Raw genomic sequence first — 13,505 nt, forward strand, 5'->3', positions numbered from 1 at the left:
AAACTCAGCCATGAGAACATTATGCAAACTCCAAAATGCCATCCCATCCAAGGTTAGGCCCAATTTTATTTGATTGTCATTTTAAGTCAAAAGCTCCGTTAAATAAAGGTTCACTGAGCTTTATTCTTACAAGATGAGGACTTTCTGGTGTGTACTCATGGGCAGACCGGGACATTGATTGTGCACTGGCCCCACTCTCCCTTTCTAATCCAGCTTCTGAATGCCCAAGCACCACATATGATGCTACGATGCTATTTTTTTTATTATTTTTTTTTTTTTACATGTCGTGGTGGGAAAAATGTAAATATTGATGGTGAAGTAAAATTTTGCAGCCTCTTTTTCATGGTCCTGGGATTGTTGGTGTCTCTCTGTAACACAGGTTAGTGTTATAAGCAACACCTGGGCTTTGTGGTATAATAAAAAAAAAAATCTCAATAAAGTAAATACGAAATAATAAAATTAAATGAATAAAATAGTACAAATATGATGCAGAATGACAGAGATGGTTAAATGCTGAAAGCAGCGCGAGTTTTTTTTTTTAATTTAATTTTTTTTTTTTTTATTCGCATCCTCGTGAATGTCTTCATCGTTGCCAGGGCGACCGAGGGGGCTGACCCCGGCCACGTGACAGAGAGCAGCGCTGGCCGCGCCGCTGCTGTGAAGTGTTGTGCATATGTGTGCGCTGCCTCCTCGCACAGTTTGGCTGTGGTCGACCCGAGCGAGTCAGCGGAGCTCGTCGTCTGGAGAAGAGACGTACAGAGACAGGTAGTTTCGGTCGGGTATGAAACATGGAGTCCTCGGCGACGGGAGATCGCATTTTCGCCGCGGAAGCCGTCCTGAAACGGCGCGTTCGCAAGGTGAGCCACAGCCGCCACCGTCCCGCGTATTTTCTGTTTTTTTTTTTTTTTTTTTTTTTTTTTTTTTCCTTTTTTTTTTTTTTTTTACTGCGTGCAGATGTTTGGCGGCGGTCAGCACGGCGGAGCGCTGCTCCGGTCCAAAGGCTCCGGGTTGTCTGCTTTGCACCTAATGCAACGCTACGGAGGCCTTTATTACTGTGCTAGCCGGAGTTAGCTGGAAGCTACCGAGCGGAGTCTCCCAGACATGGCTCGTATGTTCCCACAGGGCAATAAAAAAAAAACAAAAAAACACAACAACAGCGACACAAAGAAGGGGCGAGTTGCAAAAGAACAAGGCAGCCCAGCCGATGGGGCTTGTGCTATGAAATGGAGGGGCCTGATTTCGTTGCCAGCTAATGGCAGCCGACGCTATACGGTCACAGTGTGCAGTTTTTGCAGCTTGTGAACGAGGTGCACATTAAAGGCTGCTGGAGACTGTTGCTTTCTTCTGCAGGCTGCAGACACGGTTCCCCAAACATTATGTACTGCTCGCACTCGTGTGCTGTTATTGAGGAAAATGAGCTTCCTTCATCAGCTACGGCCGATGAAGGATTTCTAATAGGTTTTTTTTATTTTTTTATTATCGTATATCACCAGTGTTGTAAAGCTCGTATCTGTGGTAGAGACCCTAATAACTGATAAAGGAGTCTGGCACACACACAAGCAAGGCCCATCAGGCCTCCAGTTACTTCTGGACAACTCAGAGTTGCAGCCACTTCTTGTAAAATGTTTGCGATCCAAAAACAAATGTAGGTCTCAGGGGGGAAAAAAGTGCTCCTTCTGTCCTTGGTGGATCAGTGAAGTGTCCCCCTGTCAAATGGGAAGAAATCCAGCTGCAACATAATTCCCTTGTTGGAATCTAATTAACTTCCAACATGACGTTTATTAGACTGATATAGAGCCTGGAGGATCACCAGGACAGAAGCAGGATTAAATTGCTGTTGTTTTGCTTTTCGTGACAAACGTGAATGTTGTTTTTGTTCCTATTTGTTGTGTAAAGGACAGACGATCCTTGTGGAAAGCTGCAAGTGTGTTTTAAGTGATTTAATTTTTATTTTTTTTTAATCTCTGTTCTCACATGATCTCTTTTTGGTAATCCACCATCTGTGTTTTTCTTGTAGGGAAGAATTGAATACCTGGTCAAATGGAAAGGATGGGCAATGAAGTAAGTGCTACTCTTAATGGAAATATCACAACCCTCAAGGTCTTTAAAGTGAAGCATCTGCCAGTGTTGGTTTTAATGTGCTTACTTTCTACTGAAAATGTGGATTAAATCAGATTTGGAGCTAAACTCATTTGTGCTAAATGGTGTCCTTTTGTTGGGTGTTTTTTTTCTCCTTGTTGCTCCGTCCTTGTTCAGGCACAGCACGTGGGAGCCAGAGGAGAATATTCTGGACGACAGGCTGATTTTGGGTTTCGAGCAAAAGTGAGTAAAAGCAGCTCATTCGGACCTCAATGTATCAAGGGTTTGTCATCAAATGGTTAAAGCCGGTCTGTTCATTTTGTTCATTGTCACATGTCCTTATTTCCCACGAATCTTTAATGTAAGTGTTAACTCCAACTTTCACCTCCACTGTTAGTGTCTTTACATTCCTCCTCCTCCTCCTCCTCCTCCTCTTCTTCTCTATCTGATTGTAAAAAGTCTGTGTGAGCTGAACCTCCTTTTGTCTGTTGCCAAGCCACTTGAAAGCCTTGTGCTGCTCAGAGATGTTTACAGGAAACTTAATGGACACGAGAAGACAGAGAATCTGTTCAGACGTGGCTTCAGATGCTCTCTGTGCCCGCTTGCTCTACTTTCCCACAGCTTTCATCGCTGTCATTTCTTTCAGTTCGTTTTATTTGCTCTAGTTGTCTCGTTCTTTTTTTAGTCCGTCTTGACTTTTCTTGTCTGCGCTGTTGTAACTGTCATTGTCTTTTTTTGTCGTCTTTCTTTTTTAGGGAACGGGAAAGAGAAATTCATGGGCCAAAGAAACGGGGACCAAAACCCAAAAACTTTGTTAAAAAGGTACATTGTTTTGATGTTTGTTTTAATGTCTCTGCCGAGAAATGAGCTCCCGTGTTTAATAACTGGCTAAAATCATAAAGTCATTCAATGAATTTGACCAAACCTCAAATACAGTAACTACCTTTGTTCGGGCTGCAGCACCTTCCAGGGGAGCAGAACGGTCTGTTTGTGGTTTCTATGAATAAGGTTAACCTACTTGAAGCAGGCCGTCTTGTCTGTCTGAAGTTTATTTGACTTTTCTGCCTCACAACATTCATCAATCTGCGTGTCTTGTCTTTAGAAAGTAACATGAAAAAAAGTCGGCGCCGCAGTGATGTATTCATTCTGTGCTACTTTCGTTTGTACAAATGAGCCCGGAGCGGCCTCAATGCGGTCAGATAGGTGTTAAAGCCAACGACCTTTGGCCATAGAAAAGTCCTTCTGGGGCTTTAAATAGTTTGGCAACAATATCAAACACGGGCCATGTTTTTGTCATGCAGCCAGTCACAATCAGAGCTGTGTATTGAGCTGCACAAGCCCTTTTAGGATTTATTAGATTAGCAACAACAACTACAGCAACAATAGAGGGATCTATCACATTGATCGAAATTGATTAGAATAATGTATGGAAAGGTTCTCCTCGTAAGCATTGATTTGGCGACTTTTAGATCAAAAGACTATTTTAAAACTAAAACGAGGGTAAATATCAGTTCATTTTGGCTGCAAAGGGTTCAGTTTTACTACATTAGTTGCATGGCGACATTTATCTCCACAGCATTTGAATGACTATACGTGACTCTTAGCCTGTTCACACCTGGCATTAACGTCCCGGGTGATCCGATTACAAGCGGTCAACTGAAAGTAAATGTGTTTAGTTTATTAACTCTGCTTCTGACAGGGACCATGTACAAAATCAGTTCCTTTCAAAAAGAGGAAAGATTGTTTGTACCAGATTCAGCTATTTAATTTCCATCTGGGCGGGTTAGAAGAAGTAATAAAACAAAGAGCAAAACTTTATCTCTACTGCAAATGGACTAACAGCCTATTGATACCCATGCAGCTGTACACAGACACACAACAAAGACACACTGCATAAATAGTTGGTCAAAAGTTCAAACCAATGCTGATAAGTCTGGTGTGTGAACTCGCCCAAGAAGCATTAAGTACACATCGAAACCCCATCTGTCAGATTCAGAAGTGGTCTTTGGTCACATACCTTTAGCAGTGTGAGCGCAGATGCAACTGACCAACTACTCAGCTAATGTTCTCTAAATGTGGACTAGAAATATCCAATAGAAAAAATGTCCTGAAGGATTCTGCCGAGCGCAGCTGAAAAATTACAAAAAGTCGGAGAGATTTGTGTTTACTGAATGGCTGTTTACCTGACGCTTAATTCACCAAACCCTCTGGGTTTAGTGTATTTATGTATTTATTTGATCTTATCTTGTCTGCAATTTCTAACGCACATCAGACCCACAGCTTTAGAAGAACCCCTGCCTGCTTTCACAGTTCATGCGTCCACCGCAGCGCAGAGCCTGACCCTCTCAGACCTGCTGCAATAATCCAATAATCTGAACCTCACCTGACGTGATCGGGTCCCGCTTGACGGGTCAGCTTGTGATTAACAAACTTGAGTATTCAGACATTTACAAATATGAAATACATTATAAATTTGTAATAGATGGCACATTAAAATGAGCCTCCAGAGAACAAAGAGGTGTCATTTTGGTGAGTGCCTGTTAGCCTCAACTCCTCTCTCCTCACGTTTTTTTTTTTTTTTTTTTTTTTTTGTACGTGTTCACGTTTATTTACATGATTCATGAAGTGAGATCCAATCACAACGGGTCACATGATATTACCAGCTATGACAAACAACACAGTTAATACAGTCCACTCGCGATCGGATCACTCGTGTCTGAACAGGCTCCCGGGTCTAACTCCATTATGAGGTTCATTCCTCCAAAACTCTTCAATGGGTTCTCATTTTTTTTAATCAAAAGTTTGTAGTGACCTTGAGATCTTTTGTCTCACACCGACACTGGAAACAAAGTCGGTTATTCTACAAAAGCATTTTTCATCAATTTCTAATTTCCCTCAGGCTCGTGGTCGGAAAGGAGAGAGCAGCACCCGTGCCTCAAGCAGCCGCCAGAACACTTCGTGCTCCTCGTCGTCCACCTCCAGCCGAGCAGCTCCCTCCTCTGCCACACCTCATCAGTTACCGTCGTCGTCCTCCTCCTCCTCCTCCTCCTCCTCCTCCTCAGCTGTGGCGCCCTCTCCTAAACTCAACTCCCTCGCTGCCACCCACAAGCTGAAGAAAGACATCCACCGTTGCCACCGGATGTCCAGGCGCCCTCTGCCTCGCTCCGACCCCATGGGGCCCACCTTCTCCAACCCTGGTGGCTTCCCCTCCCGCATGCACGTCTCCCCCTTCTCTGAGACCGTCCGCATCCTGAACCGTAGAGTTAAACCCCGGGAGGTCAAGAGAGGTCGGATTATCCTCAACCTGAAGGTCATCGACAAACCGGGGAGGGGCGGCACCGCTGCAGGCGGTAGGAATATTACAGCGGGACGCCAAAACATCCCCTCCCGGAATCGCATCATCGGGAAGAAGGGAGAGGCCCCCTACAAACCTTTCCAGCCTCCTCTGAAGATGCTGGGGTTCCCGATGTACGGGAAGCCGTTCGGGCTGCAGTGCGGAGGCCCCGTGTCTTTTCAGTCCCACCCGGGCTCCTGTTCCAGCACTCGAGCCAGGGACAGCCGCACCACCTCCTCCCAGTACCAGTCACCTCCCTTTCCTTCCAGCTCCAGTAGATCTCAAGGAAAATCTCCCACCAAAGCCACGGCTGCACAGTCTCCCAGAGCCTCACCCTCCAGCAAGGACCCCAAGTCCAGTAAACCTCACACAGAGACCCAGAAGGGCCACAGTGCCAAGCTATCAGCTCCTGCCCCGTCCTCCGATGCAAACCCAGCGGCGTCAGCGTTCCCCCTCCTCCCATCCTCTCCCTCCTCTTCCTTGGAAGAGGAAGAGGAGGAGGATGCCCCGGACCGTTCGACACCCTCGGAGGGAAGCAGGAAAAGTCTTCGCCAACGCAAGGCTAAACGCCAGTTGCCCTTCACGCCTCCCTCGGTCTCTCCCGGGGACCAAACCTCAGCCGCTGCTGAGCCCAAGAGGGTGCCCGCTGAGGGCGACCCCAACTGGCACCCTGAAATGGCACCGAGCTGCAAGGATGTAGTGGTGACCGACGTGACCACCAACCTCGTCACCGTCACCATAAAAGAGTTCCCCTCCCCGGCCTCCTGCCCCGCCTCGCCTTCTTCTAACCCTGAAAGCTCCTCCTCCCCTCCTCCTGTCGCCCCCTCCGACAACGCCTCCCCAGTGAAGCCATAGGAGATCACGTTACGAAGTTGAATGATGATAGAAAAAAATATGCCAGTGTTGCCACTTCATCCCTCTCCTACTTTTACCTAAAGGGTATGTCCATACGTGTGAAATGTACCTTCACGCCGCCCAGCCATTGAATAGTTCAAAGAGCTTTTTTTTTTTTTTTTTTTTAAAGATGAAATGTATGAATTCGAAGAAGGGGGCAGCTAATACGCCCCCTTGTCATTCAAATTGCCATATAGTGTCCACTTGCACAGCACTGACTGTCTGAAGCAGACCGAGATGGAGACGTTTTCTCTCACTTGCTTCAGACATGCTGAGTTCAGCTTGTTTGGTGCAATATACAATTTTTTTCCTAAAAGTGGAACCGTCACCCATCTGGTGTTTGGGGTGAACTTTTATCAAGCACACCTGTACGTGACAGAAACACAGTGTTGCGATGCTTCCTCCGCTGCGCCGGCTGTTACCGGCGGCCTATTTCCTGACCCATTAGTCTCATTGGAAGTCCAGCTTGTTAACGATAAATGAGGTGATGCGTTTTTGCACTTAACAAAGTTGGACTCTCGGGTGTCAACACGGCGAGGTAAACGCAATGCACTTGACTGCATCAAAAACACCAACCTATTCTACGTAGATCATCAATTTCCCAAGGCCTTCTCCTCTTTCCCTCTTGAACGCACACGCATATACCAGTACGAGGAAGTATTTATATGCACGCACAACCTTAAAAGCTGCAAACGAAAATACAAAAACGGAAGGTTTGTTTTAAGTTATTGCTGTCCTTGCAGTCTCTCCTTACTTGCCTTGTTTCCTTCACAAACCAACCACCATCTTCGACTCCGTAACGTCCACCAAGACTCTAAACTGGCCTGCAGCTCATTGTGGGATTTTGCCAGAATCGCGCCGCATATAACTTCTCAACCAGTCAAGGTCTCGAAGGTCCATGAGCCGAACACAGTTGAGGCTAAAGCCACCAATAAAGTGCAGCTATAAATAGCAGTTAGTTGAAACTGTGAACTACTTGGCTGGTGTTTCCAGCATGTGGAACATGAAGCCAGGCGGGTTTTGGGTCCCAAAGATCAACAGGGACCGGTCACTTTGTCTGTTTACCTTCCACGTAGGCAGGTGGAACAAACCTTTTGGATGTTACCAGTTAGTCCTTCAGCGATAGAAACTCTTTGTTAGTACGTTCTCAAGTCGTGTCAATAGAAGTGGTTTATGTAGCACGGTTCACAGCGTCTTCTTGCTGCTCACGGGGCCAGTGCAGGAACCGGAGGACACTCGTTCTTCGGTCCCGTGGGGGACCTGGAGTCTGCTCACGCCTGGCAATAACACGCGTCCCGGACGACCCGATCACACGCGGTCAGCTGAAAGTACGGGTGCAAAGACACCGAAGAGGCTTTGAGATTTGACCTGCTCGGATGGACACGTCCTTTCCGTTTGGACCGTGTCGAAGGATCCACCTGCTCAACTGATGTCCTGGGATTAAGCAATATTAAAGGAAGAGAAAAGAGTATCCCGCGTGATTCTGCTGGCGCAAGCCGAGCTCGCGGCCATAAAGCAGCTGTTAAGTGAATCAAATCCAGCTGTTTACCCGATGCTTCTTTCACCCAAACGTGTTTGGAGTCCAGCATGTCGAAGTGAGATCCGATCATACGTGGTCACGCGTGATAATGCCGGGTGTGATCAGACGTCCGTGCAGCGGTCTGCTTGAGATCGGATCACATGTTCACAGCATGTCTGGACGCGGCCCGACATTCACATCCACTTTGCTCCGTGATTGGCCAACAGTGCAGAGGTGAGGAAGGAGCAAGGGATTGAACTTCTCTGTCTCTCCGTCTTCTTGCATACATGGCACAAAGATTGTGTGTTGTTGTTGTTGTTGTTGCTGTTGTTGTTGTTGTTATTATTATTATTATTATTATGCAGTTGCATGTTGCAGGTTCACCACTTGTCAATCATCGCCCATCCTGAAGGAAGACGTAAAACTCATTGTTTTTCATTTCCAGTTGTCTTTGTGAAGTCATCGGAGTAGCTTTGTTTCCGGCTCCTATTTTAGACACCGGGTTGTTGTTGTTGTTGTTTTTGTTTTTGTTTTTTTCTAGACTACACTGTGCCCTTGAGTACACGCAGAGAAATGATGAGGAATTAGACCCAAGGACACCTTGACGTTTCTCTCTCAAACAGGAAAAGCATCCTCTCACGCTGCTGGTTTCTCTGAGGGGACGTAGCTGAAAGACAAACGGTTTGGTCTGTGGCTGATAAACGTATCTTTCCTGAACCTCTGGCTGCTCTACGAGGTGACGGTCGACCATTTTACCTTCAATCATTAGCAAACACGTCTCTGTGCTCTCTTTCGGTGGAATCATATTCCAGTCAGATGGCGTCATTTCGCCTGCCGGTTAGAAAAGATGCTCGACCTCGGATAGTTTGATCCCCTGCCCTTCGTCTTCTTGACCGAGAACCTTTTTCAGCAAACTCCCTGAAAAGCTTGGAAGTGATCAGAGTTGTCGGGTTTTTTTTTTTTACCTTCACGTGCGTCAAAAGTACTTAAAAGGAACCCTTTTATACGCGGGTTCTTTTTCTCTGGTGCTGGCTGCTCTGTGTAGACCTTCCCAGACCTTGGCTCCAACTGTGGTTGTATCTATGTGTCAGAATATAAAAAAAAAAAAACCTTCCGCATGTGTTGCCTTATAGCTGCTCCGTTCACCCTCAGCTGCACTTCCGGCGATGTTTACCTCGTCTCACTTGGCTCAGCTGGAGAAAATATGACTAAACCGTGACTTTAGCTTGGTAACTTCTAACTGTTTCTCTTGACGAGGATGACGTCGCCTCTTCTCCTGTCATGTTACTGGATGGTCCTAGTTGTTGTCAATACTGTTTCAATACTGTTTCAATACTCTCATAGGTTACACATGGGAAGATTTATTCCAAAATGACACATCCATTATATGAAGAAAAGACGCTAATGATATGGTCTCCAGCTCAAATTTCAATTCAGCTATTTTCGATCATTTACGAGTCAAAGTGAAAACGCAGTCGGACTTGTCCTGTATTTTCCAGAAACCTGGTAAACTAAAGGATTATTTTCTTCTTCAAATGGATAAATGGTAGTTATGGAATAGATGTTTTCATCTACTATATCTTTAATATCTCTAAGTGGTGGGTAGAAGTGACAGTTGGTAGATGTGTAAGGTATTAGGCTGCTAAGCGATGTTTTTCCTTCTTTTTCTTTCTCATATGGGGTAGCACAACTCAACTTAGTGGCCTATCTTTCAACCAAATAGGGCTCTTGATTTTATCGTTTGATTGTTTTTGAAGTCTTTTTTCCCCCCTTTTGAATCGTTTGACATTTCTATGTGATGTATTTTGATGTGCTAGATTTATTTGGCACTAATTGGAAAATAAAGGAAGGATCCTAGTTTGGATAAAGCTTAATGAATTTTAAAAAAAAATGTTTTTCATTTGTACTGTACTTTAATACTTTTTTTGAAATATGCATTCAAATTTCAATGTGATGCTGTTTATTTGAACGCCATTTTTGTAATAGTCCAACATGGGTTTGATCAGAAGGAAAAGCTGATCCGACTGATATTTACGTGTCAAGACTGCAGTTTTGTCTGGTTTTATGCTAATATGAATTCTGTACATTGTATTGATGGTGATGAAGATGAGGTGGAGGATGATGATGACGACATTGTAATGTATCTGAAATTATGAAGCATGTTTTGCAAACCCTTATTGTACAGATGATGTATTCAGTGTCATGTTACCTGTTACTGTTGTTGCTTTCTGTGTGTTTTCTTGTACAAGGCTTTTAATTAAAAGCTCTTTCAAAAGCAGTTGGCCTTGTTTTGCTTTTTTACTTGTTGAATCATTTTTATTAATTCTGCTGAGACTGTTTGAATGCAAGAAGCAGAAAATTGACCTTTAGATAGATATATAGATTGACCTTTTGACCTGCCTGGAAGCATGACCGCTAGAGATGTCAGAGAAAATAGTGGGGAAGCAGGAGAGAAATTTTGAGGGAAAGCTCTGCATAATGAAACAAATCAAGGACTGGATGTGATAGATTTTTTTTCAATTAACTAATTTAGTATCAAATGTTTCCTTGGAATTTGATTGATTTCACTGGCTAGACCTCCTTACACACAAAGCGTATGCTCTTTTTGATTCTGTGTTGGTTAAATTAGTGAAATATTCGCTCATATACTTGGTCATAATCGAGACTATTAAGTGACTTTTGTGTTTGTGACGGCCTTTCATTAAATCAGATAATTACTCATTTAATACACTGCATGTTAATTCTCACTTTTGTGTTTTTTTCAATTGTATTAATCTAAACTTTTCTTTCTACCTTCAGTTGCCAGAACTGCAGAATTAGGTGATAATTATACATTTCACGTGACGGTCTTTAGATCAATTATTGATATCAAATATTGTTTATTGCAACTTTAACTTTGTTGGGACCAATATTTTTTTTTGCCGCTCCGTACTTCTGTACTCCGAATTTCCTCATCATCATGTAGAAGGAGACCACAACTATTTGCAGGGATGACAAGCTGTGACTGGCGACAGGCTTTCCTCTAAAAACTACTGCTACTGTTCCTGCTTCAGCCATCCACGGAGCACACGCAATTCCCAAGTATCCCACAGAGAGGCGCTGTTGAGCCGCTTTAGTGCGTTCAGCCTATCAGAGCAGCACCGTGCTCTGATTTCAGAGGAATTGTGAGGGCTGAGGTGATATTGAGGTCATCACGCCTGGTTATTCATCTCTCCGTGTTTTGATGTTGAGATGAATACCTACATGTAGTTCAAACATCTTCATTCTCGTCCACAGGCAGTGTTTTATTTATTCGTCTACCGTTCAGACTGTTGGATGTATAATAGAGAGACAGAGACGTGATACATATGTAGTCTCTCTTTCCTCCCCTGGCAGGAAACCACTGAGCTCATGAGCCGGATGGAACTAAAATAGTCGTTGCGGTTTGATACGAGTGGCAGACGTCTGTTTATGGGAGTGTGTGTATTTCCGCGCGCTGGATCAGTCACCTCTGGAGATTAAAACTCAATCTGAGCTGCTGGTCGCTGCACTGAAGCCTGACTGAACTGGTGTTCAGGCTCCCGGCTGTGGTGGATAATCCATCTTCATTTAAAGCCAATCGAAATATTTCCACCTGCTGTTTTATCCGTACGATTTGACTTGAGGGCGGAAATGTACACTTAGTTCTTTAATTGTAGCAATTTATAGCTGTTGAAGTGTCACTTTTACAACACAGATAACTTGTGAATGTTCAAATGAATAATACCTCATGTTTTAGCGCACACAGAGCAATCAACAGTATACAGTGTAGGAGTCCTTGCACGAGAGATAAAGTGAGAACAGACTGACGAAAGAAGAGCCAGAAAACGGTCTTTTCCGCTTTGTAAACATTACAGCCTATTCACTGAAAAAAAAAAAAAACGTTAGAAATTAAATGCCTGAAACTGAATGACACAATTTTGTTTCACAAGGTTAATTTACAGTAAAACACTCCTGCTAAATCAAAGACAGATGAAACCTTAACTCAAAAATGTTCATGAAATGTGGCTATCATACAAGGACAATGAATCAGAGAATCTGAGGCAGAGAGAGAGATAGATAGATAGATAGATAGATAGATAGACAGACAGACAGACAGACAGATAGATAGATAGATAGATAGATAGATAGATAGATAGATAGATAGATAGATAGATAGATAGATAGATAGATAGATAGATAGATAGATAGATAGATAGATAGACAGATAGATAGATAGATAGATAGATAGATAGATAGATAGATAGATAGATAGACAGACAGACAGACAGACAGACAGACAGACAGACAGACAGACAGACAGACAGACAGACAGACAGACAGACAGACAGATAGATAGATAGATAGATAGATAGATAGATAGATAGATAGATAGATAGATAGATAGACAGATAGATAGATTTACGTTATTGATCACACAAGGAAAATTTGTCACAGCAGCAGAATAATCAACAATTAGTCAAGAGTTACAATAAAATCGCTGCAGATCTGCAGAAAAAACACTGAATTTTGAATAAAGATGAACAACATGAAGAACAGTAATCTTATCTGCACCAACAGGTGCCTCAACTACAGCGTAAAATGCATTGCAGTTCGAAGACATGCTGTGTTTATTATTTGCTTGTCTGCCTTGCTGGTGTAGCTCTAAGGACGGTAGTGACGGCCAACACTTTGTCCAGACTGAAACACGTCACAAGTATTGAATAGATTGACATGGATTTTGGTATAATTGTCGTCCCCCGAGGATGTCAGCTAATGATTTTGGTGAACGCTTGAATGTTCACCAACACCACCAGCAGCAGGCCAAAGTGTTCGGTGAATTAACATAACATTTAGAGTCCAGTAAAGCCAAAACATTCATGGTTTCCAGAGGTTACATCCTACATGTTTTGGTACCAACTTCACCGTCCTCATCAGAGAAAAGATTTAGTTTGTTGGTCTAGTTTACAGAGCTGTAGTCAACCAGAAATATCTTTTTGGTCTGTTGTTGTCACCCAAAGTTGTCGTAAAGTATTTTGGGAAATGTAGGCCACAAAGTGAAAGTTATAGGCTGATGCAAAGTTCACTAACAAATACATTTTGGTCACTTTATCACGAAGCAATGACGACGATTCATGAGGTTGAAAATCTAAGGTTGGATCTTTCCTTTAATCTTTTGCCAACTGGCAGACTGACGTCTCTGGCCGGCCTCAGACCATCTCCTATATGAACCAGAAAAGACCCATCCTCGTTCCATGTCTCCGTTTCATTTGGCCTCATATCAAGAGCAAACTTTCCCAAAGTAGTTTATCCAGCCAGGGAAGAAAAGCTTCTGAGTGAGAATGTTTGCTGAAGAAAGCCTCCGAGGACTATGTGTCAGGCTTGGATCATTTCTGCTGGCATCACTGGTGAGTTTTAGTTTTTGTGCTGCCTCTTCCTCCTACTCAGTCCAAAAAACCTTGAGGTCCTACATTTTTATGTTTTCTCTTCCTCTTCTTCTGTGTGCTTTTTGTTCTTCTAAAGCTCACTATAAACTGACAGAAGGACCTATTTGTCATCACGTCTTATTGTCACGTCTTTTTAAATACATGCGGGCTGCATGACAAAAGACATGTGACTTTCCAGGCATGCGAATTGTGGCATAACATGTAGTAGTGTGGACTGTGATAGCTGAAGTGAGGG

The 13,505-nt window shown here is 43.6% G+C and overlaps 1 protein-coding gene across 1 annotated transcript; it reads left to right on the forward strand.

Annotated features, from left to right (window-relative positions):
- The first annotated feature begins 638 nt into the window (after window positions 1-638).
- On the forward strand, window positions 639-10,104 carry cbx6a (chromobox homolog 6a). Its single transcript, XM_069167381.1, has 5 exons — window positions 639-857; window positions 2,018-2,061; window positions 2,257-2,322; window positions 2,835-2,901; window positions 4,979-10,104. Exons 1-5 carry the CDS (start codon window positions 789-791, stop codon window positions 6,266-6,268), a joined length of 1,536 nt encoding a protein of 511 aa, XP_069023482.1. The 5' UTR covers window positions 639-788; the 3' UTR covers window positions 6,269-10,104.
- Window positions 10,105-13,505: the final 3,401 nt, after the last annotated feature.

This window comes from Embiotoca jacksoni, unplaced genomic scaffold (assembly GCF_022577435.1).
Source record: "Embiotoca jacksoni isolate LCO1_2020_lvr unplaced genomic scaffold, fEmbJac1.0.p SCAF_4, whole genome shotgun sequence".
Classification (NCBI taxonomy): domain Eukaryota; kingdom Metazoa; phylum Chordata; class Actinopteri; family Embiotocidae; genus Embiotoca; species Embiotoca jacksoni.

Bases quoted from the DNA above. Each gene is read 5' to 3' on its own strand.
- cbx6a (XM_069167381.1), top strand. From the start codon at position 789: ATGGAGTCCTCGGCGACGGGAGATCGCATTTTCGCCGCGGAAGCCGTC. The intron at 2,062-2,256 runs GTAAGTGCTACT...GTCCTTGTTCAG, and splicing joins TGGAAAGGATGGGCAATGAA to GCACAGCACGTGGGAGCCAG. The intron at 2,323-2,834 runs GTGAGTAAAAGC...TTTCTTTTTTAG, and splicing joins ATTTTGGGTTTCGAGCAAAA to GGAACGGGAAAGAGAAATTC.